The sequence below is a fragment of the Odocoileus virginianus genome, chromosome 6 (assembly GCF_023699985.2).
Source record: "Odocoileus virginianus isolate 20LAN1187 ecotype Illinois chromosome 6, Ovbor_1.2, whole genome shotgun sequence".
Lineage (NCBI taxonomy): Eukaryota > Metazoa > Chordata > Mammalia > Artiodactyla > Cervidae > Odocoileus > Odocoileus virginianus.
Genome location: NC_069679.1, coordinates 76356288 through 76382688, shown reverse-complemented (window position 1 = coordinate 76382688; position 26401 = coordinate 76356288). Strand labels below are relative to the sequence as shown.

Below are 26401 nucleotides of genomic sequence, written 5' to 3'. Positions count from 1 at the left end.
CAGTATAACCTCCTAGGCTGGACCCATCTGGACATTAAAAAATGAATATGTTTGTCTTCAACATACTTGCGATCTAGTTAAATGGAGGAGTCCAATTTCCAAATAAGTTTAGTATAAGATATTAGATATGTGGAAGGAGAGCTCATATCTAAACAGAGCTTAGCAAATCTAAGTATACAGAACATTCGTAACATCAACTGGAAATAAAATCTACGTGTGATTTCAATGAGCAGAAATAGGAGAGGAGGAGCTCTTATAGAAGAGAGGAAAAAATAAATAAAACTAAGAGACAAGGAAAGGTCCAGTATGATTACTTGGTTCACTATATTTGGCAACAATTTTGCATCAAAGATTAGCAGGTTAAAGGTAAACAAGGCCATATTAGGGACGACTTTGAAAGTGAGAGAGTTAATCCTGAACTCCATATGGAGGACAGCAGAACTTAAGCAGTTCTCAGTTACTGGACAGACTAGGGTAGAACAAAGATTAATTAGGTTAGGGCAACAATCCAATAAGGGCTAACTGGGAACCGAACTAGTGTGTCAAATAGAGATGCAAGAGACATGCTAAAAAAGAATCTCAACAAGCTCTCTTAACATCAGCTGGAAATAGGAAAGTTCAAGATGGGGAAAAAAAAAAGCAATTGCTGATTTCAAGCCCAGGTGATAAGGAAGATGGGGAAACCATTAACAAAATTAGGGAATCTGGTTTGTGGCCAGATGGTGCCAAGGTTGACTTGAAATATTGAGGTGACAGAACATTTCTATGGACACATGTTATGAAGAACGAACACAAAGTGGCCAGTTGGAACATAAGCCAGGCTGGTGCCAGGGAGGTAGTTGAGAGGCAAGTCTGTGGAGGTCATCCTTGGATCAAAAAGAAGCCATATAAAGCAGTGGCTAGGTACTCAGATTCTGAGTTTCATTGCCACTTACAGCCATCTGACTTAAGTTATTTAGTTCTCTGAGCCTTGTTCTACTTGCCCATATAGCTAAGATAACCATCATCTACCTCATAAGACAGTTGCAAGGATTTACGGTGGCAAGGTGTCTAAAGCTCGTGGCACAATGGCTGGCACACAGGAAATGATCAGTGCTAGCAGCAGGGGCCAGAGAAAGATCAGTTCAATTCAGTCACTCAGTCGTGTCCGACTCTTTGCAACCTCATGGACTGCAGCACACAGGCCTCCCTGTCCATCACCAACTCCCGAAGCTTACTCAAACTCATGTCTATTGAGTTGGTGATGCCATCCAACCATCTCATCCTCTGTCACCCCCTTCTCCTCCCACCTTCAATCCATGTGCAATATCCATGTGCAAAATTTAAAAACAGTATAGACATCTGTCTCATGGGATGTTTTAGGGCAGTATTCCCCAACCTTTTGGGCACCAGGGGCAGGTTTCATGGAAGACAATGCTTCCACAGACTGCACGGGGTGGAGTGGGGGGATGGTTTGGGATAATCCAAGTGTATTACATTTATCTTGCACTTTATTTCTATTATTATTACATCAGCTCTGCCTTAGATCATCAGGCATTAGGTCCCAGAGGTTGGGGACCCCTGTTTTAGGCGATTAGGGAAAGAAAAGGAGAGCGGTGCATGGGTTGGGGGAGACAGCTGACCCTAATGTATTCTCCTAGAGGCCAGTGGGAGGAGGGGCAGGTGACACAGGACATGCTTCACAAAGGTTGTGTCCTGGGCACAGAGTGGTCACTTTGCCTGTGCAGAGATCACTAGAAGACTCTGGCTGAGTATAGTGAGTAGAGAAGCGGAGGGGGTGGCTAGATATAACCTTTCAATCATTATTCCTCTTCCTTGTCCCCCTTTCCCACCTCCTTAAGCTCAAAAGAGGGTAGGGTTCCCCAGAGCAGATTTCTGAGACTAAATCCACGTGTGATTAGCAGAAAAGAAATAGGCAATCAACCAACCCCAAAACAAAAGGACTGAACTGCTTCCAAGGTAACTGTACATAACTTTTAAAAAAATCCAGTGAGGCATGAAATTCAAATGAGAGATGGCCAGTTCACAGACTAGTCATCAAATTAACATTTTCAGTATCTTATCAGCCCCATCTTTCTGCAACATCCTCACACCGGAACTCACATTCCCTACTTCTGTTATTTGTCAATCTTTACAGGAAGCAGCGGTGCATGCCTGCAGAGAGATAGGGGCTAGAGAGTCAGGAAGGGAAAGAGGAGAACTGAATGCAAATACATATTTATAATTTATCAATTAGCCTCTCCCTTCAGTTCTGAGCAGCTAATCCAATTTGAGCTGGTGAGCTGGGTTCTCTGGACTCAGGTCTCTGACAGCTTTGATTAGGAGTGGACGAGTGAACTGCGGTACCCAAAGGTGTGAAGCAGTGAAAGTCATGTCAGAGCACTGGAGTAAGTACACCGACTTAGCACCCCTCCCTTTCCCAGCTCACCCCGCAAAAGGTGGACTTGCTAAGTTAAAATCCAGCGTTGTCTCTCCACTTTCTCCTCATGACGTCATGGATTATCACTGGATCCACTGTCAATGGATTCCTGTATTCTTCCACACCCCTAGTCCCACCATTCTGAGCTCATCACACCCAGTCAGAAAACTTTCATTCCCCCCAAAATACAGGAGATAAAAGTGCCACAGATATTCCCCAAATTTCAAATTTTACACAATTTCCAGTCATTCACCAATCCTCTCCCCATTCTCATCTATCACCCTGAATTCAGTTATTCCCAGGTCATGAAAACATTGGCAGGTCATTTCGCATCTTCCCTGTGCCCTCAATACATTTACTGGAGGGATCTTAGAATACTCTGAGTTAAGAAAATATATCTTCCCCACAGTGCACAAGCAGAAGCAGATAGAAACAGCACATTATGATGGGATGGCTCATTCTGGATTTAGAGGAAGGCAGGCCAGCTCAGAGCAATCCCGAACCATCAATCATGAAATGCTTTGAAGGAAAAGGAGCCCTGGATTTCTTTTTTTTGTGTGTGTAGTTGTTGTTAAAAACACCATTATAATCTGGACTGTATTCATCAGAATCAACAATTTCCCGTGGGTATATGAATATTTCAGAAGGCAAATTGATAGTTACAACGATAAAAACAAAATGATCTCTACCTTTACTTCTACCTACAGAAATGAAGGTCCAATTAAGTAGAGGAAGCATGGTGTCCACCATGGAGGCGGCGAGAGAGAGAGAGAGAGCAGGGAGAGTAAAACATCAGCACGCTGCAGACACAGAGAGATGTAACACACGTAACAAACCCACGGCAGCAATGGCACAGCAGTACCACCTTGAGAAGGCAGCACAAGACAAATGCACGGGGCGACGCTTAAACAGTGTGACCGACACGTGTTTAAGCTTTTTCCCATTAGTCTCCCCTCAGTCCCATCCTCAGAATCATGGCCAAGTCTGCATGCAAAAGCACTGCATAGCCTCATGTGTGTGAAATCGTACGCACTTAACCGAAGTAAAATCGTTTAGGCAAAGTTTCAGAGACGCGAAGTTCTCCTGTATTTTCTCAATGTTAATATGAGTCATGAGGATCCAGAGTGTAAAGCACATGTTCAGGTGGTACACACACAACATTATTTCCACTTATATTAACAGGGATCAAAAATAAATTCCAGAGGTTCAGCAAGAACCAGACAGAAATCTCTTTCTTCCATGTTGAAGGAACAAGGAAAGGAAGGGAGTGCTGGCTTTTTATGTAATCATCACAAGGGCAAGAACAGACAAGGGGTGGGAAATGGAAAAGAATGAGAGGGGGAGGGATGGGGTCAAAGGACCTTCTTAATAAAATTAAACTGAAATTTGCACCTTAAAATCTTAGTGGCACTGACCACCCGGAAGAATTCCGCATCCTTTCTTGAAAACTTCTCTAAAGAGGGATTTACAATACCCATGTTTGTCATTATGTCATTGCCTAAAAACTCTTTTTCTATAAGTTTCCTGACTTACCCCTGCCCCCAGAGCACACATCCATGGGTGTGTCTGAATTCTCTACTCCTATATGCTTCAGTGCTGGGCAAGAAGTTGAATAGTAGGTGGAAAAGTGGGGAAGGTACACAACAGAGGTTCTCCAGACACTTTTCACACCAGGGTTGGAATTTAGCCCTCCAAAATGCCTGTGCTGCATCAGCTGGTTGAAATAAATCAAAATTAAAGAGGTCACCACCAGCCTTATCTCATCGACCTAGACTCTATGCTATGACATCCATCGTATGAATACCCTCAGACCTCCAAGCCACTAGAAAAGTTAGAATTCTTAAAGGGCAGGTGGGAGGATGAGACGAGAAAATGTAGAAGCATCTTCTCATTGGGACTCTGAGGACCTGCTTTTTCAGGTGCAACTTGTTATCAAAGTGGGGCCACCGAATTCTAGCATTCACAGAGCTTGGGCCGTCGCACTCTGTAGAGATATGCGTAACTCTCTCAAAGTATCCGGATATACTAGGTCGACATAAAGAGTGCTCCTTGCTCATACTCACCTCATGGTAACCTGCTGTGGGGAGACAGCTTCCCTCACTCACCTACGAGAATGGAGAGGCTTCACCCCAGCCTCTTGCAGGGCTCCATCTAATGCTGGAGAATCCACCTGACCCCCTCTAGCTCTGTTCCTGACATCTGCTCTATACAAGATCTTGTCTTCACTGTAATGTCCAATGTCCACATCACGGGCCGTGGCTCAGGTCTAGAGGATACAGTTTTATTGGGAAAGTGTGCCTCCTTCTGTCCTGCCTTATCAAGTCAGAAATGCCCTCAACTGCCCACCTCCACAGCTACCTGGACAAAGCTTCTCTCAGACCTGGGTGGTTCCTTGATCTGATCATGTACTCCTCTTTATGGCCACACTGTCTGATGAATCCTCTGTAAGAAAATGGGGGTGTCGGGAAGGGGGCATTTGCCCTTCAGTGCTGCCCCACCCCTCTCAAAAGATCAAGAAAAACAGCAGAACATGGAAATACACCTCCTTCCCTTCTCTTTGGTCCTTGAACAAAGGCTCTGAGTCCCGTGTGTATTTTGAAAAGAACAGACAGAGAAATTAAAGTACAGTATTTCGGTGTCAGGGCCAGGCCAGGTAGACCAATCTTGCAATCACCCCAAAACGCAGAAGAAACACAATAGTAGCAATTGAACAGTGACAAAAAAGACAATTTGAAGTAGGCTCAGTTCTTGAATCCTGATTTAGGCTGATAATATGGAAAATTTTTCTTTAGGAGGAAAAGGCTTCATTCACAACCCACCCTGTGCTTAGCTGAGCTGAATTTCCTGCACAGTTCATTCCCTGCATAATTGAATATTTTAGGTTGCAGATGCGGAATTTACAGATCTTTATATGCAGTTTTCTTCAGGGTGTATAATGAGTTAGAACCCTGCCATCAGGACATTAGCATGTTCTTTCAGTGGTTTTTGCTTTTATACAAAACTGAAAACAGTCAAACCCCCAAGGGCTTCCTTTGACCACTGGAGGTGGGGTGGGGGGACGGCTGGGGCTGAAAGTCATTACAATGGGCAGGGGGATGGAGGGGAAGACAAAAATCAAACCTTGACTCAGAGTGAAATTCAGAGAAGCCCAGCGTGTCTCCCCCAACCTGGGGCCCCAGCGTGAGGCTTAGGGAAGAAGTTAACCGCTCTGGTGCTCTGAAATTAGCTTCATTCACCCCCATTATCGACACCGTCATGGCTTGTTTCATGCTTCTCCCTGGGAGGCAGCCCAGCAGGGCCAGCGCCCAGGATGACAAATGGTGGAGTGGAATGGAGAAGCCAAGGGGGTGATGGGGGGCAGGGGGAGCCACAATGAGATGGGAAAGGTGCCCCCCACTCTGCCCCACCGCAGGATGGCCCGGCTCCCAGCCTGGCCCCTGGCAGGAGGGACAGGCAGCAAACGGCCTGCCAGGGATGAAGCGGGCTCTCAGCGACCAGCCAGAGGCACGAAGGCAAGCAATCCAGGCAGCTGCAGCACCGTGAGCCCAGAGCACCTACCTTGTTCACTCATCATGAGGTGGGAGAGGCCTTGGAGGAGGAGGAGAGGGGAGGAGAGGAGGGGGGCGGGGAGGGGAAGGAGAAAAGAAAGAAGACAAAGTTAGAATCCCACATGGAAGCCCATCGCCTCTTAATGCCCGAGCAGAAGGAGCGGCAGGGGCATCCACACTTGCTCAGGAGCATGCAGCGAGCCCTGAGACACAGGGCAGGGTGTCGGGGGCCGTCCAGTTCAAGGACAGTCTTTTGTTTGCTGAACCTGCGGGCCACATCGCCACTTATCTATGCAAAAGGTAGGATTTGAGACAAATCTACGAGAGATTACGTCCCTTGGGAAAGAGACTACAGATGTGGGCAAAGTAGGTTTCTTTCTTTCTTCTAGATCGCTTGCAATACTAAGTAATACATGATCACTGTAGAAACTTCGGAAAATTCAGAAGGGAAAAAAGTCAGTTGTAATCTCACATCTGGAGTTTACCATCCAACATTGTCCACCCTAGATACAGTAGTCTTTTCTACAAAAACTGAACCACACTGAACATACCACATGGGTGTCTGCTTTCAAGAGTTAGACAGGCTGAAACATCTCCGTCTGATCCTGGCCTTCGCCCAGTGACGACCACACCCCTCCCCTCCAGCACCAACTTTTCCTAGAAAGACCCTCATGTTTGGTCACAGAGGCCTAGTTAAGCACTGAATGGATTAAAGAAGGTACACAAAGTCCCAATAAATAGCACAACCTCTCGCTACGTTCTTATGGAAGTCAAACAAGGCTCTTAAGAACTCATTACTTCAAGGGAAGCATAAGCCCTGATAAACCTATTAAAAGAAAAGATTTCCAACCAGTAGCCAACTGTGCTGGCTATCTGCTCTTCTATTGCTTTTATTATTGCTGGAGATATTTGGAGATCCTTTCCCCAGAGTAAAATTCAGGGATATAGGGGATTAATAAAGGAGAAAAATCTCTAAAATATGGAAATCTCTAAATGTTTTTGGAGATTACTAGAGATTTAGAAAAGTAATCAGAGGCAAAATATGGGTCAAGCAACTGAATTTTAAAGATCAATGATATATTAAACACATAGATACACCATGTGCCATAAATGTCATGGAGGCATTTTTACAACAAATTTCATTAAGCTATAGACATATTTTAAATGCACATTTCTGACATTCATTTCTCAAGGCCTGGGATGTTAGTACTCATGGAGGAATGGAATCATGCCAAAGCAAGTCATTCTCATAATATGTATATTTAAAAAATTAACTATTAGTCTTTTTTGGGAGGGGATAATAATAAAGAAGAAAGGGCACTAGATTTGACTAAGAAACCTTGGCAGAAGTGACTGTTCATAAAATGCCTGGAGTTTCTGGACCAAGCCATAGCCTTCAGCATCCAGATCATGCACACTAAGAGGGAGAGTCTGAGGCAGAGAGGTGGGGCATGTGGAAGGAGGAGTCGGAAGAGAACAGGTGTGTGAATTCACAGGAGAGATGTCACCATTAAGAAATGAGAATAAGAAAGATCTAAAGAGATCCCTAAAATGGGGATTAAAAATAAAAGGGCAATACTACTATATTATGCACTTGAAGTATAAATGCTAGAGAGTAGATCTTAAACATCTTCACCATAAAAAAGAAATGGTAACTATGTGATGAAATGATGAAATGAAGGTGTTTGCAACATGTAAGTGTATCTAATTAACATAATTCATGTTAAGTTTACACAATGTTGTATGCCAATTATCTCAATAAAGCCGGGGGAGATATTTTTATTTATTTTTTATTCTGTTAAATGGGACTTCTTTTGTTGTTTGTTTACCATTTAACCCTTTTATTTTATATTGAAGTAGAGCAGATTACGGAGCAGGCACTGGCACCCCACTCCAGTCCTCTTGCCTGGAAAATCCCATGGACGGAAAAGCCTGGTGGGCTGCGGTCCATGGGGTCGCTAAGAGTCGGACACGACTGAGCGGCTTCACTTTCACTTTTCACTTTCATACATTGGAGGAGGAAATGGCAACCCACTCCGGTGCTCTTGCCTGGAGAATCCCAGGGACGGGGGAGCCTGGTGGGCTGCCGTCTTTGGGGTCACACAGAGTCGGACACGACTGAAGCGACTTGGCAGGAGCAGCAGAGCAGATTAACAGTGTTAATGGACTTGAGTGGACACCAAAGGGACTCAGCCATACATACACATGTATCCACGGGGGAGATATTTTTAAAATGAAAGGACCAATATTTTACACCTGCAATTGAAGAGGAAATGGGACGCCTGATAGCGAGAGGGTATTCGAGGCGCGGGAGGAGCCCCTGAAACTCAGCCCCATTTGTGTACCACATGTGCTTCTTTAAAGCTGTGTTTCCAGAGCACATTTCACTAACCACCTGCGTTAAACACCCACCTGGGGATACTTGCTAACACTGATGTTCCTGGACCCCACCCAAGTCCGAATGAGTCAGAATCTCAGGGAGGAGTTGGGGAAGGATCTGAATTTTAAATAAGTTGCACCAGTGATTCTCATGCTCAGTAGAACTTGCGAGCTACCCCTTTAGAGTGACATATAAATCAAATTTTGTTCAATTAAACTGTGTGATAAATGCACTAAGAGGAACTGGATATTTAATGGAATCCTACAATAGATCCTTCGGTAAAAGAAGGAATCCTTTTAAAACTCAAATATCCACCACCTGTGTTTTTCAAATTTAAATATGTACTTATCAGGTTTTATTAAGCTACATATGTAGTTGCAGTCTTGTGATTCAAATAAAATGTACATATTTTTCAACTTATAAAAAATCTGAACTAGAAAAATTAGGCCAGGAATGTAACTCTGGGATCCTGATGTGTTGTAGGCAACAAAGCAAAACAGACAGAAGCAAGTGTAACAGGAAACAGCACAAGACCGGAGAGAAAACAGTAACCATAACATGTTTGAGTTTTATGTTGCTTTTTGAGGAGATTTTAATCCACTTTTCACAAACTTTTACATTAGTATCTCCTCTTATACAAATCTACACCCGAAGATTGCAGAGTTAAGAACTTGAAACCAGGAATTTCAGAGAGTGTAGGTCTATTATGAAATTCTGTTTCTCCCCTTCCTTCCACTCCCAAACACTCCTACTTGCTGTAAAAAGACCTCAAGTCCTCACCAAGTGAATGGAAGAAATGACAATCAAACAAACGACTCCAGTACCTACTGTGTATAAACACTGCATAAGGTGGGGAGATGCAAGCAAGTGTGGTACAGAGCTGCCAACCTCTAAGAGTTTAGAGTCTAACTGCGAAGCTGTGTGCATGTATGTTTATACTTACACACACGTACAGGTCATATATAGACACATATACACATAGTGGTACCTGACAGTGAAGGATGGGGGTTAAGATCAAGGACTTCAGATTTGAATCCCACCTTCATTATTTTCTAGTTTGTGACACCAGCAAAGTTGCTAAATATCTCTGTTCCTTGACTTCCCATCTGTAAAATTTGGATAATTACCACGCCAAACCCAAAGCTTGGTTTGAGGATTAAATAAACGGAAGTATGTAAAGCAGCACCTGTACATGCTAAGGGCTACATAAGAGTTATTGTTGTTATTTTTAGGCTGTAAATATATATGATTTGTGAGACAACATGAAGCACAGTGTCTGACACACAGTAGGTGCTCAGTATGTTTTTGTGAGTGAATGAGGAATGAATGATGGGTGAGTGTCAAACGATTGATTCAGATAATAAGACGCATAAGGACTGTGAGAAGGGCCCTGGGTGTGCAGCAAGTTTCTGGAGGAAGTGGGATTTAAAATACATCTTGGAAGATGGTTTAGGATTGAGAGTGATGAAGGACATTCCAGGCAACACCACTAGCTCCCAAGACCACTAATTGCTTTTGTAAGGATTTTCCTGTCGCCTTTCCGGAACACCTAGGACACTGCCAGGCACATGGTAGGTATGCAATAGATGCTGTAAAAATAACAATGAACACATACAAATGGTTCACAGAAGGAGGAAGTAAAAGGTGATCTTAAGGACCATTGTATGAAGGCCTGGAGTTTCCAGGTTAAGGAGAAAAGACTTGATCTTGCAGCTGATGGGAGACACCGAGGGCTCACGGCAGGAGAATGCCCTAGGGAAAATGACGTTGAGGTAGATTGCACTGGCAATGGTGTGGACAGGATGGATTAGAGAGAAAAAAGACAGAGGCACAGAGATCTGTCATAGGCAGAGGGCCGAAATTAGTGTTGAGGCAGCAGGAAGGAAAAGGGGAAAAGGATTCAACAGGCTTTGGGTGACCGATGAGACGCTTCAGGGGAGGAACGGATGGCAGACTGAGAGACGCACTGTCAGAAACAGGAAGGTGGGATGAAGCTGGGAGATGGATCTGGAATGAGGGTGATAATGAATTCTGTTTTAGGCATGATAAGCTGAAGAAACAGAAGACTCACTGAAGCAAAAAGTCTAAGGTGCGTTTAACATTACAGGAGTAAGGTCTGCAAGAGAGTCAGGACAAATGTAAAAGTGTATCACCTTCCCTTCTTGGAAGAGAAGGGTCTGTGCCCATGTAAGTGAATGAAGCCTCAAATAAAAAGGGGCCAGAGCCCTGAGTCTTAATCTGGGAGGGATGGGGATTATTAAAGTATCCCAGAGTTTTTTTTTAATGCATATTCCAACATTAAAGTAAAATTTTACATTCAAAAAGAAAAAGGGACTATATGGCTTTCCAATATAGATACAGAAAAATAATGTTCAGAAAAAAAAAAAAAAAAGGCTTCACTGAGAAGGATATAATTAGCAAGGAAGGAAAAGCAATCTATGCTAGCTGTGTGTTATGTGTGTGACTGATGAGAAAAAGAGGAGGGGGGTTTCTTGTTAATCTCGGAAACAGAAGGTCAGCCGCAGCCCCTCAGACCACACATCCAGCCCTGGCACTAGCACCTAGCTGAACTTGGAGCTTGGCATTTAATCCCAGCCTGATATTCAAGGGATGCTGAAAGACAAGACATGGGCTGGAACAGGGGGCTCAGGGAAGCAAAGGGGACCACCACGTTTTCCCAAAACAATCCCACCATCAGTTCTGGATTTCAACAGATCTTCAATAAAGCTCCGAAAGCCAACTCCATAAAATTTCATCTAAGGAGGGCAGGAAACAGGGAGTGAGCTAGGACAAGCCTTTGATCGTCAGAATATTGAGAATTTTCTATACAGAGTTCTTATGGAACTACAATGCCTTTAAAAAAAATAATTATAAAAATTAGAAAGCAACTGAAATGTCTTCTAGCTAGATGTCACACTCTGTCAAAGTGCTACCTAGCTGGGTTCAGGGACCATTCTGGATCCCATGAAGATGTCTGATATTTTTCACTCTTTCTTTCACTCTTTCTCCCTAGAGAAGGATATGGCAATTTCTAGTGCTGTCTACCTCACCTTCTTGTGCCCATCTATCTGTGGTTCACGGGCTTCCCAGGCGGCATGAGTGGTAAAGAACTCGCCTGCCAATGCAGGAGACACGGGTTCGATCCCTGGGTCAGGAAGATCCCCTGGAGGAGGGCATGGCAACCCACTCCAGTATTCTTGCCTGGAGAAGCCCACGGACAGAGGAGCCTCATGGGTCATGGTCCACAGGGTCAAGAACAAGAAGAGAGAAAGACTGCCAATAGGTAAGACATACAGAGTTGAAAGTGCCTCACAACAAACTGCAAATCCTATGTAGATTATAGGCAAAATACACATGTGGCCCTCTAAACTACGTTACACCTTTTGGGAAAATCCTTGTGGAGGTCGTTGCAGCCGGGGAGAATGGAATGGCTACAAAAGCAAAGTCACCTGCGAGCAGCTGTGGCCATTATGAAGCCTGTCATGAAAATGACTAATACAGAGAAGAGAGACCATTTACTGGAACAGGCGAGGAAGATGCACTGATGGGGAGGCAGGCCAGAAGTGGAAGGTCTCCATCACTGAAGCTAATACTGCCTCCCCCTTAAACCTGTAATATCCCACTCCCCTCTGATGATTTTTAATCCTCCTTCCTTCCTTCATTCTGGCTGAGTAATTGGAGAAAGTATTTCAGGGGAGGGAGGAAGTCATTCATGGGGGAGGAGAAAAGATTCGGGAAGGAAAAAAAGCAAGTTATCTCTGCCAAGACTTCTCTCTCATTCACTTGCAGGATAACTTTCCCCCCCCTGTAAAATCCACACATATCATCTCTTTTTCCATACTTAAGTGGAGAAATGAAATGTCACTAATTGCTCTAAGTGCCAAGTGCCAATGTTGAATTTTTATGAAGCGACGAGGACTTTTAAAAAGAGTAATTACATAAAATCAGAAGGTGATGGAAAGAGTCACCCGATGTTTCCGGAGGAGCTAAGGAGATGGTGAAGGTAGCAGGGGGTGGGGCTTGACAAAGAGAGAAGCCCCCAGTGACCCTCGTGTCTGTGGAGTGACCGTGAATTTGGAAAAGAGAGAAGGGGAAAGAAAAAAAATACACATTGTAGATGTTAAGCACTTTAATAGAGAGGAAATTCAATTAGCTTGGTAAAACGACAGAATTATAACAGTGGCTAGTATTTGCTGACTGTTTAACATATACCAGACATGCTAAGCATCATGTCATTAAATACATCTCTGTGGGAAAGGCATTGCTGTAATGTAGATTTTACAGGTAAGGAAGCTAAGACCTAGAGCCAAAATTCCACTACTTAGTAAGCAGTGAAATGCAGACGGTAAACCAGCAGATGGATTCTCCAGGCTGGATAATAACTATGATAACTACTAGCTCTGGAGAAGGAAATGGCAACCCATTCCAGTACTCTTGCCTGGAAAATCCCATGGACGGAGGAGCCTTGTAGGCTGCAGTCCATGGGGTAGCCTACCCTGTCTTAATTCAGTGCTGGTGGAGGAGCAAGAAGACACATTTTGGACAATTTAGGACCAGAAAATAGTGACTGGACATGAATTCAACTTCATTTATGATCCTGGTACAGCATGATTGAAGGAGCCCCCAGAGTAACTGTTTTAAATAACTGGCCACCCTCTCCCTCTCCTCAATCTCCATCCCCAGCTTCTACTAAAATATGAAGCTCTTCCCCTCCTGGGTCCTTTCTGGGGGTTATTAAGCCACTTCCCTCATTAAAATGCAAATCTGAACACAAACTGCACTCAGGCTCCTGGGTCATTGCACTGCCTTGTTCCTGAGGCCATCGGGAAGCCAAGCTTAAGCTCTTTCTTCAGAGACAGGCCTGACACAAGGACATGTGAGAAGGAAGGATGGAGATGCGCAGCCACAGGCTGAGGAAGTCTAGCACCCCCGGCAGGAGGGAGGAAACAGGGGACAAGAGAAAGCAGCTTAAAGGAAAGAGGCGGGGCCTGAAGGAAAACTCCACCCACTTCCACAGCCCTGTCTCAGACCAGCCCTTCCCCAGGCAATTCCCCCGAAGGTCGTGACCTTCTTCGTGGACTTCAGTTTCCTTGTCCCACCTGGGGTTGTCCAGTGGCTTACAGCAGAGCCTTGATCTGCTTAGCATTTTGACAAATGACTTGGCTGAGAACATCCATGACATGCTGTCTGGATGTTGTAATGAACCAAAGTGGAAAGGAACATCTAATTTGTTAGCCTTGAGAATCAGGGTCCAAAAGATGTGAGTGGAAAAAAGCGAAATTTAATTTTAAGGGGTAAACAGAAATTGTGGCCCTTGAGCACAACTTCCCACACTCCCCACGAAGCCTCAAAAAGATCACAAGTAACAAGTAGGCCCAAGTTCCACTTCTTCTCAGCACTGACTACCAAACGTAGGGTCTGGGTTCAGAGAACAGTGCCATTTATCAGGAGAGCCACCAACGAGGTGGGACGGTCCATGGGAGAAGAATCGGATGGCAGGAGCTCCAAAAGCACATCACACGCAGAATGGCTGAAGGAACAGCTGTGTACAGCCCAAACAGTAAAGAGCTAGATGAGGACATGAAGGCCACCTTCAAACATTTTAAAAGTTGCACATGCAAGTTAAAGGAGCAAGCACATTCAGCAAGATGAGGGGGGAATGACAGGGGGAGCGTCCCCTGCCAGAATGCCATAGAAGAGAGTCACAGTGGGGCTTTAGAAGATAACTACCAACTATTCCAACTCCAAGCTGTAGAGTTTCTATGAACCAAGATGACCTCTCAAGAGGCCAAGCAACTCCTTACTGAGATGAACCATATGAAACTGCTGCTATTTGACTGGTTTTGACCTACAAAAATGACAATGTTCAATGGTTCAAACTGATATCCAGAGAACACCACCCCTAATCAAAAAAGTAGTCATGAAATGAGGCTTCGACAAATCACCCAACAGCAATCGTCAACTGACGCTGGCACTCGGGAAGACCAACCGTTTACGTTCGCGATGTCGGCTCTTCCAGAAGCCTTGCACAATGCTCGGGACGAAGTGGATAGTTGGGCTGGTGACGGTGACGGTTTCCAGAGGAACACCTGCTGCTAGTTCTCCAGTGCGGGTGCCTCTGGGTCGGTCCTTCCGTGATGCCACCACTTTCCATCCTCGCCACTAAGCCCTGTGTAGGATGTTACTGTACTGGCTCACTCACTATTTGCCTCCAGACCAACTTTGTTCGTACAGCATGGTGCCTGGCCCGAACAGAAAATACTTCTTCAGAGGCATCCATGAGTCACCCCCGGCTCATCTGTATGGCATCACCACAGGGAAGAGGAAAGAATGCCGGCAGCACCTTCCCAATCTAGTCTATCTGGGAGGACTGGAGGGGCGGGCAGTGACCGAGGAGGGGGTGGGGTTTCTTTTTCATGAATACCACGGAAGGAAGAGAGATAAAATCAAGCGTGTCACTCTAAGGGTTAAAAGTGATGTTGCTCAGTCATGTCTGACTCTTCTGCAACCCCATGGACTGTATCCTACCAGGCTCCTCCATCCATGGGATTTTCCAGGCGAGAGTACTGGACTGGGTTGCCATTTCCTTATCCAGGGGATCTTCCTGACCCAGGAATCAAACCCGGGTCTCCCGCTTTACCATCTAAGCCACCAAGGAAGCTGCAAGGGTTAAAGCATCAGCAATTATGGCTTCTAGAAAAGACTTCCCAAAGAAGAGAAAGTCCTTGCTCTCCAAATGTTATAAACTTCTCTAAAATAGCTCTTTATTCAAGAGTGACATGAAGCTGGAAAGGACTTTGGATACGTTAAATGAAATAACTGTGTCCAACTAGGCCATGGTGTGCTGGATTTTAAAAATCCAGGGATGAATTTGACAAAATCAAACATGGCCCCAAGTCTAAGTCAAATACAGCAATGCACACATAGAGAAAAGGGAAAGGACTGGCTTAGCAGCAGCACACATGAAACAGTAAAAGTTCTCAGTGACGTTAAGTTCAATTTAATACTATAGTCATTATATAAAAGTCAGGTCGTTAATAGATGTAGGAAGTCTAGAAAAAAGGAGCAATGTAATATGAACCAGTTGCAACATGCCCATGACCCTGTATGTGGTATGGGCAAGGATGCAAAGACAACTGTTATTTTTCAGAGAACAATGACCTGGATGAAAGAACTTAAAACCCTTGTATGAGAATGCCCAAAGAAACTAGAGATGTTTTGGCCTTTAGAGAAGAAAATCCTTAAAGACAAAAGCCCTGTCTTCAAACACTGGGAGTGTAATTAGATCTATTCTGTGTGTCTCCAAAGGCTGGAAGCAATACAGGTGGTGAAAGCTACAGTGACTCAGAATAAAGAAGAGCTTGTGAACGCTCAGTGCTGTTAGAATGGAATGGCTAAAGGAGCAATGAGTTTCTTGTCACTGCAGGGGTTCAGGTCTGAATAATCTCATATGGAAGAGAATCAAAAATCAGGTGCACAGAGAGCTCAGCAACTTTGGGTCCTTTCCATGTGTGAAATGCTGATTCTAACAGCAAAGTTTATGAGCACATACAGGATGCCAGGTAGTGGGGGTGCAGGGCAAGGATAAGTCCCTGTTCTCAAGAGTATGGCTCTCCCTGTCCTTCTAGAGCCCACAGTGGCCAATGTGGACACGTGGGGGACAATAAACAGCTGGCTATTGAATAGGGTATTATGAGGCAGGTTCTACTAGCTCCATGATCTAAGGTGCCATGGGAACTCAGGCAAAGTGGGGATCACTCATCCTATCCTCCCTTCCATTTCCTAAACCTCCTCACTTCCCTTCATTTATGGGAGGTATACAATAGTGGTTAATACTGATGCTTTCAAGTCCCTTCACTTTCCTTGAAAACATGGTTTTCAAACTTTGGTCCTATCAGATCACCTGGGAGAAACGTCTTACTTCAGTTAGACTGGATCTCATTCATTAGCTTTCCAGGTGACTTTCTTTTAAATGTTTTATTATTTAATTGGCTGCACAGGGTCTTCGTTGCAGCCGGCGGACTCTTAGCTACAGGGATCCAGTTCCCTGACCAAAGATGGAACCAGGACCCTCCACACTGGGAGTGCAGAGTCTTAGCCACTGGACCCCCAGGGAAGTCCCCAGGTGGTTTTCATGTTTACTGTTGCTCTAAATAATCCAAAATCTGAATTCAAATCCCAGCCCTGTCTCTTGCTAACTGGGATACTAAGCAAGTTAACTATTCTGTGCCTTTTCCTGTAAAATATTTGCATGTAAAATATCTTAGGATCACTGTGATAATCACACGCAACCACATATGAAGAGCATGTCGCAGAGCTCATGGCACACAGGAAGGGCTGGAAAGCTTGCAGCCACTGCTGTCCTATTCAGGAGACTGGCATATCTAGGCCTTGTCTCTTCCACACTCCACCCTCCCGTCTCTTGCCAACACTTCTCCAGGAAGCCGGCAGCTCCAGCAGACCGCCTGCCCAAGCATCCTCAGCTGCCTGCCTCCATGGTCACGGTCAGCTAAGTGACCCCACAAGGGCACCCACTGTCCTCAACACTCAGCTGCCAATTCCTGAGGCCTAGCCCCACACACTGACTAGCTCGGCCCAAGTCCTTTCTAGACTTCTTGAGGCAGGTCATCAGAATAACAGGGTCTCCGAGGCTGCCATAAATATAGGCTGGGTGACTCAGCTGAGTTACATAGACCTTCTGGGGCCTCTGTTTTCTCTCCTACATAAGAACTGATCTAGAATAGTTTCTCTTTGGCCTCACCAATGGCATTTTGAGCAGCACAGTCTTCAAGTGAGACTCTCCCATATATTGCAGCACATTTAGCATTGATTGGCCCTTCCTCCTAAATGCCACCAATGGCTCCTCATCCCTGGCACAGCAAATATCCATCCCACACCCGTGGCAGGGACAGTGCTATCCCACTGAGACTACAGGGTCGCTTCCAGGCCTTTTCCAGTTCTGACCCTGCCCTCCGGAACAGAGAAACAAAGTGGACCACAGCCAGCACGCTGGTGAGTTTCTGGCTTGCCACGACAGTAAAGGAGGCGTTTTTAAAAGACTATACAAAGAGGCACCAGGGCCACATGATCTGCTTCTCTGAGTTAGCCGAAGCTGGAGGCATGCTGGGACGTGGCTCCTCACTCACACTTACTCATCAAGAACGGCCACAGGAGCCAAGGGGTCTTCCCGGGCCCCAGCCGGACAATTGGCTGGGAGCTGAGCGCTGTTAGCCCAGCCAAGGGCCCCTTTCCAACCCAATTACGCACAGCAGTGCTGGATTTCCTACAGCCTGCAGCCTCCACTCAGCTGAGCCCAAGAGATGGGCGCTGAATAAACACAGAAGGCTGAGTTACCTTCTGTCTCAGGGTGAGCCCCAATAAAAAGCAGCCTGTCTTTCAAAGGGACGTGGGGTAAAGCGAAAAGGTGATTCTTGAGCACCTTCACTGGACAAGCATTTACTCCATGGCTATGATGCGCTGGCACTGTTCTAGGCCAAGACCATACAGTACAGAAGTGTACCTTCGTGGGGCGAATGCTGTAGGTGGAACTCCATACGAGACATCTCCAGGGCCAGACACATCAGCATTTGCATCCTGCTCCACCACTTTTTACTGGGTGGGGCTGATGAGTTCGCATTCCTGAGAGTCAGTTGATTCTTGGGTGAAGTGGGTCTAATAACAGAATCCTGGGCACGTCAAAAGGAATTAACCGATAGATATGAAAACTTAGTACTTGAGTGCCCTGCTCAAAATACAAGCTTGATAAGTGTCAGATGTTTTTCCTAATAAATAAGAGAGAAAAGCAAATGGGACTGTTGCCCAAAGGAACAGGAAAGAAAAGAAAAAATATGCTGGGTAGCACTGGAGTTGGGAGCCACCAGTCTTTGGTAACGGAAGAGATGGCATTTTCCTGAGTCCTTCTTCTCCCCACGGGGGCTCAGTCAGCTGGCCTAATCACAGATCCTCAGAATGAAAGAAGCCTGAGAGGGCATTTGATTTAAAGAAGCCTGATACCCAGAGAGGCTAATGATTTACCTAAGGCCACACAACTCCTGGGGAAAGCGGGAGAGGCAAAGAGAGTCAGACCAACAAAGCAGAGATCCCAGACTGCATTTAAATCCTGATACCTGCCATACTTGCTTCTGGCCAAGGCAAAGGATACAATGTTTTAAAGACCAATGTTCTTCATCTGTGAAGTGGCGGAGGCCTGGCACATGACAGACGCTCTCTACATATCAGTCCCCTTTCCACACTCTTACTGGGTGTTTTGGCCTCACTTGAAAGCAGTGGTGGCCAGGATCTAAGCTGGCGGGACCTCTTTACTGAAAGCATAAAGAATAGGATGGATGTGACAAAGTGTGAGATGAGAAGACAGCAGTTTAGAGGGGTCTACAGCAGAGGACGAGATGGTTGGATGGCATCACTGACTCAATGGACGTGAGTTTGAGCGAACCCTGGAGATGGTGAAGGACAGGAAGCCTGGCGTGCTGCAGTCCGTGGGGTCGCAGAGAGTCAGACACGACTGAGCGAATGAACAACATAGCTGAGGAAGCATGCCTCCGAACAGAGAGGGGCACCCAGACACAGGCAGAAGAATGTTTTATTTTGCTTTTAAACTTCTCTGAGCCTAAGTATTTTCAGTTGTAAAATGGAAACACATGTGGAAAGGATCAAGTGAGATGACTTACAATAGTAGCTAATTCATACATTGCGTACTCTGTGCCAGGCACTGTTCTAAAGACTTGACTTGCTTGAGCTTATTTAATCTTCACAGCAGTCCCATGAGATAGGCATTTATTGTCCCCATTTTACAGATGAGGAATGTAGGGTCCACAAAGGAAAAGTTACCTGAACAGGCCATGCGGTGCTGGAATAGAGGCAGGGTGTCAACCTGCCTCTGTCTCCAAGTCTATGCCCCTTAAGCCAGAGGTGACAGACTTCCTCTGTAAAGGACCAGATGGTAAATCTTTTAGTCTCTGCAGCTCAGAGAGCTGAGTCTACATCATAGAAGGTCCCCTCTGCTTTTGCACAGCAGCTGCAGACAATACAGAAATGAACAAGTGGGCCTATGTTCCAAAAAACTTTGTAAACACTGACATTCGAATTTTATTAAAGTTTTGCATCACTAATTCTTCTTCTTCTGGTTGCTTTCAACTATTTAAAAAGTGAAAAATCATCCTTAACTCAAAGGCCATATGAAAGCAGGTAGCTATCTTGCCTCACATACATGAGAAGGGCCCAAACAGTGATGCGTGCAGACCACGTGGTGGATCAGTGTCCATTCTCTTTCCCTAATCTTCTTCTTCTTAGTTCCTATCAACCCAGAAAGTGGATATTTTGCTCTGTCCCCAGCAGATGAAGCCAGGAATAGGGTTTTAGCAAAGAGTACTGCACTTTCCTTAATAAACATGGCCCTGTTGGTCCCAAGGAGACTGGGGATTTTAGGTCAGTTTCTCTGCAGCTTTGACAGACCGACCCCAGGGGCCTTGGTCAAAGGTACAGGTCTAGGGAGAGGCCTGAGATCCTGCCTTCTAACAGGCTCCTGGGTGAGGCTAATGCTACTGGGTCCATGGGTCAGGTCCCCTCTAGGAACAGCCAGCTTTGAGAGCAAACCCTCTGTGTCCATAAACAGTCAGCTGTGTCAGGCACTGTCTTCTGCGAACAGCATCCCTCAGGCTGGATAAGGGGCTCCCTGGAGACACGGCAGGGTTCAGAACAAGTCAGCAGATCCCCTCTCCAAGGCAGCAGTGCGATGACATAAACGCAGGGAGGAAGACAAGGAGGGGCAGAGACGAACAGCAAACACAGGAGGCCTGAGCACAAGCCGTCAGCTGCTTCCGGCCACAGCTGACCAGGCCCCCCCGGCCCCGGGCAGGCAGGTGCCCCTCCTCCCACACCTGCCAGGGCTCTGATGGACCGAGGCAAGAGGCCTATTTCCCTCATCAGGCCTCTGAATAACTAGGGCGCTTCCACAAGGTCACCGTCATTCATTTAAATTCCAGCTCTAATCAGCAGGCTGAGCCACAGAAATTATCCCTTCGGAGCAGAGATGCTGTCAGTGAAGCACTATAAACAGCCCACTCCCCCCGGTACCCCCCACCTGCCCCAGGGAGGGAGAGGACTCGAGGAGTCTCCCATCCACAGGCCCCAGCCCTGCTTCCTGCCTCCAAGGTCCTCCGTCCACCCGGTCCTCCTCCTCACCTCCAAAGCACTTCCTCTCCCCTTGGCAGAGAGTTCTAGAACAACAGGAAGTGGGGAGAGGGCTGAGAGTTTGGCAGAGCTGGGAGGGCAGTCCAAAGACAAACCCTATCGGCCAGGCGCGTGGGATCAGCATCTGATAGGAGTCCCTTCAGGGCCACAGATGGGGTACATGCCCTCGGAGATGTCACCCTCCCTGGGCCTCCGTCTCCTCCTCTGAAAAGTGAGAGAGTTGCAGTCCTCAGATAGGATGCCCTTGGAGCTCTGACGTGTCTCAAGACCCTGCAGACCCACAGTGCCCCTGGGGCTTGTGGCCATACTATCTGCTCGAGAAATATTCCTGAGGCCCTCCTATGGTCCATGCACCACCGAGCAGAGTTGGGAATGCAAAAACGTCCGAGATGCACACAGCTCTGCCTTGAAAATGCCAGAGTTTTCAAAGAAAAAGGCACAGGCTTTGGAGACAGACAGATCTGAGATCCTGATTGGTCCTAGCAGCCGGTGACTGTGAGCAGTTACTGGACCTCTCTGCGTCTCCTCGTCTTCTCCTGGAGTATGGACCCCGAGCCGGAGGGGCTGATGTGAAGAGTCAACCAAAGAATGCATGGCAGGCATCAGAGCTGCGGGTTCCTCCCCTCCTTCAGGTCAGCGCACCGCAAACGCCTCTTGCCACTTCCTTATCTTGAACCTCCCTCCCAAGGACTAGGAGGAGGGGCTGTGCATTTTCCCATTTGGAAGTCCATCCGAATACCGCCTGCCTCCTTCTCCTACCAGGACACTCTCTCTGAGTCCACAGCCCACCTCCTGGACCTTAGGAGCAGTGCCAGGACCCTTCTCCAGCTGTATTTTACAGGAGGGTTACTTCTAACCAATCTCCTCATCATGTAGAATTAATCAATTAATCAATTGTCCCTTTATAGTCTTCCAGCGGCCCCTGGGTAAATAGTTACATTAGCTCATAAAAACCCCAATTTGTCTTCCTAAGGGGAAGGAGGAAAAAAAAAAATAAAATCAGAGAACCACTAAAGGCCTCTTGTTTCAGAGCCGCAGCCCCACTGGCTCCAGATGGCCTGGCCAGGAGCGCAGAGAGGTGGGAGGCGGCCCGCTGACCTCAGCCAGGGCCGCGCAGTGCAGGCTGCCTCCTGCCACCTCCAGGGCTGCGAGCGAAGCTTCTTGACCAGTGATTTGCTTCTGGCTCAGAAACCACACACACACAAAGCTAAGGTCAGTAAGGAGGCCAAACTGGCAATCAGCTCTTGACACTTCAAGGGTAGAATGGAGAAGGGTCAGAATTAGGCTGGAATCCCCCACTTGGCCGGGGGACTCAGCTCAGGACTTCACCTCCTGGCCTCAACCCCCTCAACAGAAAAACGGGGCTCAGGCAATGTGCCTCAGAGGGTTATCAAGAGAGCAAGACAAGATAGTGGCCGTGAGGCTGAGATAGTGCAGCAGTGTGCTAGCGATCGCTGCTATTTCTAAGGTAGGCTCACGGGTGACCTCTGCCCCTTTGGAGAGATGGAGGGAGTGCCTATGGGTCCATGGTGTTTCACCCCACCAGGGCCAGTGTGGCACCTTCTGTGAGAATTACGGAGAGGTGTCCCCGGGTCAGAGGCTGCCCTCTGGGTGCAGGCGTGGCAAAATGCAGGTTGGGGTTTGGCCTCCACGCATTACCTGATCTGGGAGTGGCTATGCAGGACCTAAGGCACACAGGTCTAAGTGAAGACCCTGGGTCATCTCTGCTGTGAACCAGGAAGAGAAGGGGTTCAGCCAAGTGGCACTCAAAAAATTTTGGTGTTGGGCTTACTCCCTCATTTGAAGTATCCTAGAAAACATCAGCTTAGCAGAGAGACCTCCCTGGACCACCCTCTTTAAATTAGCAACTTCATTTTTACCTGCTTCATTTTTTTTCCACAGCACTTATTCCCCACCACCTGATACAATAGATATGCTGATATATATACATGTACATATACACACACACACACGTTTTTAGTTCCCCATGCTATGCTGTCCTTAGTCGCTCAGCGTGTCTGACTCTTTGTGGAGAATCCTAGGGATTCTCCAGGCAAGAATACTGGAGTGGGTTGCCATGCCCTCCTTCAGGAGATCGTCACAACGCAGGGATGGAATCCAGGTTTCCTTCATTGCATGTGTGATTCTTTACCGTCTGACCCACCAGGGAAGCCCATGAGTACTGGAGTGGGTAGCCTATCCCTTCCCCAGGGGATCTTCCGGACCCAGGAATCAAACCGGGGTCTCTTGCATTGCAGGCAGATTCTTTACCAGCTGAGCTACCAGGGAAATGCTTTAGTTCCTTGTCTTCCTCTATCTATAGTAAAAGATCCATGAGGACAGGGATGATCTTCTTTTTTTTTCACTGTTTCATCCCTAGTGCCTAGAACAGCGCCTGGTACATTGTAGGATCTTGATAAATACTAGCTCAGTGAGTGACTGAACTAAAATATTACTAAATAGAATAAAGTTAATGATATCTTCCTAGAAAATTCTGTCCTGTGCTCTGGTTCAAACTCTGCTTGTTTTCAAAGGTGGGTGATAGGCAGAAGACAACAGAGGCAGGGAAACCCTGTGTATTTGCTAGGGATGACAATATTATCCTTTTATGTTGTGTAAGATGGCATAGAGATCAATGATCAGAAGTGCCACTTAAGTCTGGGTGTATCTTTTACATACTCAAAATCAACAAAGGATAAACTCCTTTGGAAAGGGTGCTACAGATAGAGTCACATTACCTCTGAGCAAAAATAAATGATAGTCCTATTAGGAGATACTTACGAGATCTTCAAGTGAAGAAATTCAGGGATGAGACCCCGCGTGTTCCAATGGAGTATGCATGGCTTTGCAGTCTGAAAGCCCCAAGTTCAAACTCCAGTCCTCTGACAAGCCCTATGATCTTGGACAAGCTGCTTAACCTGTCAGGCCCTATATTTCCTTCACATTAAAATGTATTTAACAATACTTCTCCTGTATTGATGCTATGAGAATTAAATGTTAAAAAGATTAAATAAGAAAATAAATGTGAAAATACCTAAGAAAGATGATACCCACTTCTTATTTGGTAGGGTTATTCTTCTTAACACAAAGTTCTATACCATTTAGGATGGTGGGAAACCACCAGAAGTCACCTGATAACCATTTATCTATAAATTGTTGTATGAGTCTATGTTTGTGTGTATACATACATCTGTCTATAAACACACATTGCTTACAATTAGGACTCTGGATGAATATTCATTTGTCCATTGATGAAAATGACAAGAACCATTATTCTTTCTTCTACTTTTCACTCATTCATTCTTTTTTTTAAACAGTGAACATGTACTAGTTATATAACCATTAGAAAAAAATATTGCTTTTTCCATTGTGGAAAAGTAAAGTCATTTCTTAGAATATAAAGAAAGAAACCTTCTTTTACCCACATCATATTTTCCATGCTAAGTATGTCATATTTTCAACTTTTAACCACTTGAAGCTATAAAATAGTAGCTTAAAGATAAGTAGATTTTTGAAGACAAGGCAAAAATGCTTACTAAATTGGAGAATACATATTCTAACAATATATTTTTTTTAAATTTTCAAAAAATGCTCAATTTCCACTTCTTTTCTTCACCCAGAAATATTAATCAGAAGATAGTAATTGTATAAGCATGGGAACCACATTCCTTTGGTTTGAAAATGGTTCTTCAAAGCCAATACAAATTCACCAATTGAAGGCATGTCTTATAAACCTAAATCAATGAAAATGCAATGCATTTAGATTTTTGCTCTGTGTAGAGTCCCTAGAAAAAGGTCTCACTCAGAGTCAAACCATGCACAATCTGGCAGAGGGGAAATTTCCACAGCAGCTGTGCAAACACAAAGACTCACCTGGACCTTGACTGACATCTGTGGCAGCATTTTCAAAGGGAAGGAAACAGAGAGGAGAGAAAGAGAGAGAAAAAGAAGAAGAGTGTTAGCAACGCACACACACAATGCAATGTGCCCTTGCATGACTATCAAGTTCATGCAAGACCCCAAAGATGCTCAGAGTCTGAGCATTCAGTTCTACCTTCACCCAGAAACCACCCATGCAAGCCGAGGGACCAAGCTCCCTTTCCACTATGCATGTATCAAGAGAGCTGAACTTCACATCTGTCCGGAAAGACATCCTCCGAGAATCAGATAGGGCTCCAAAGAGCCAAGCAGACCAGGATCCTGTAAGAATATTGGTTAAAATATTCTGGTTGATTTCCGCATACCCACACCTGAACAGTTTTCCTCCCCTCCAGATGCAGAACACTGGATGAGAAGTCAAGCAAGGTTTCTGCACAGAGAGAAAAATAGTGATAAACCACTCCCTCAAGGAACAAAGGAGAAGAGGTATAAGAATCAAGAGCAAGTTGCAGCGTCGTTCAGCTCACAGGACTGAAGGACACAGGGTCACAAAACATTTATAATTCCCTCCCGACCCAGGATTCCCAGTGACCATTCTTCATCACAGACAGTGGTGTGTGTGCATGAGATCGCGTGTGAGTAGGTCATTTGCCACACAAATTGAAATTCTGCCTCTCCCTTTCATTTTTCTCCTTGCTTTTCACCCCATCATTAATGACAGAAATTGCCATTGGAAATCACTTCTGACAACTACAAATAAACATCCAGCTCTGGGAAGGTTGACATTTGAATTAAGCAATGAGCTTTCAAAAAATGAAGAACGGGTTCATGCCCACCATCTCCATGAACACAATCTCCTCCTCCTCCCCTCAAATGTAAAACAGAATTATGCTGGGGAAGCCCAACCCAGAGCAGCCAAAGCCTTGTTGTTAATAGAATCCCTAGACCTGACCTGGTAAGAGAGCCTATGGCTCAGAAGCAGCAACGGGGCTACTTCAGGAAACCACTGGCCATCCAGGCCATCCTGGGTGACTCCCCTTAGAATCATTGACAATGGTGGGTCTGGGACATCCATAGATGTTGTCTAGTTTAATTCTTTTTTGTTAAGATGGAGGATGAAAGAGGTTGAGAGACTTGTCCAAGGTCACACAGCTAGTTCAGGGAACAGATCCTAGGAGAGGCCCCGGATCCCGTGAATCCCACCCAATCCAGACTTCATTCAACTGAAATCCACGTCTCTCCAGCATGCATGTGACTCCAATTCAGTATGCAAGCTCAAGTGAGCCCCTGAAGCCACAGGGAAGGAGGTGAGAGACTCCCAGATACCCTACGAGTGGGTCGCAGGTTATCCTCTGTACCTCTAACTTGTGGCTAATCAGATTTGCTAAATTCCAGCAGGTTCTTTGGGCAACGGGTTCTTTAGGGCTTTTGCCCCCAGGAAAATCCAGGCACTGGCCTAACCCACAGCAACAGCTGGGCATTTCTCCAGCCCACGCTCTGCATTTCCTGAAGGCTGTATATTCCCAATGAAACTACAGAGAGCTCTGAATCATTCCTCAGCCACACCCCCTTCCAGGTTTCCTGGTGAGTTGTTAGATTGAGGGGTGGAGTAGCAGTAAGAAGGAAGAGGCAAAACAGAAGAGGTGGGAAGGGAAACACGCTGCATGAATAACTAAGCCATTTCATTAACCGTGACTGACGGACTGCCCAGAAGAGTGGCCACTAGAATACCCCATCATTAAACAGGGTATCAAACTGTTTCAACGTGGGAGAGTTCGGTGGTGAAAGGGTCAACACTGTTATTCACAGAAACATGCTCTCTGAGGACACCAAGACCCAAGGGAGATAGGATATCTTGGAGCCCCAAAGTTCATTTGACACTAATTTGCCTATTTGGGCACCATAGTTACAATCCTAAATTATGGAGACAGATAGTCCAAGTTCGGATCCTGACCCACTCGATGA

The 26401-nt window shown here is 45.8% G+C and overlaps 1 protein-coding gene across 24 annotated transcripts in view; it reads right to left on the bottom strand.

The window, feature by feature from the left end:
- Window positions 1–26401, bottom strand: part of NRXN3 (neurexin 3) — a 1774064-nt gene that overhangs the window by 1636405 nt on the left and 111258 nt on the right. For 23 of the 24 annotated variants that reach the window (XM_070469697.1, XM_070469702.1, XM_070469686.1 and 20 more), the window contains exons 3-4: window positions 24431–24448; window positions 5978–6007 (exon numbers count right to left, since the gene is read on the bottom strand). In XM_070469697.1, coding sequence (XP_070325798.1) covers window positions 5978–6007; window positions 24431–24448 — 48 coding nt within the window. Of the gene's footprint in view, window positions 1–3108; window positions 3116–5977; window positions 6008–24430; window positions 24449–26401 lie in introns of those variants that run through there. The other variant, XM_070469710.1, reaches the window with a different exon arrangement.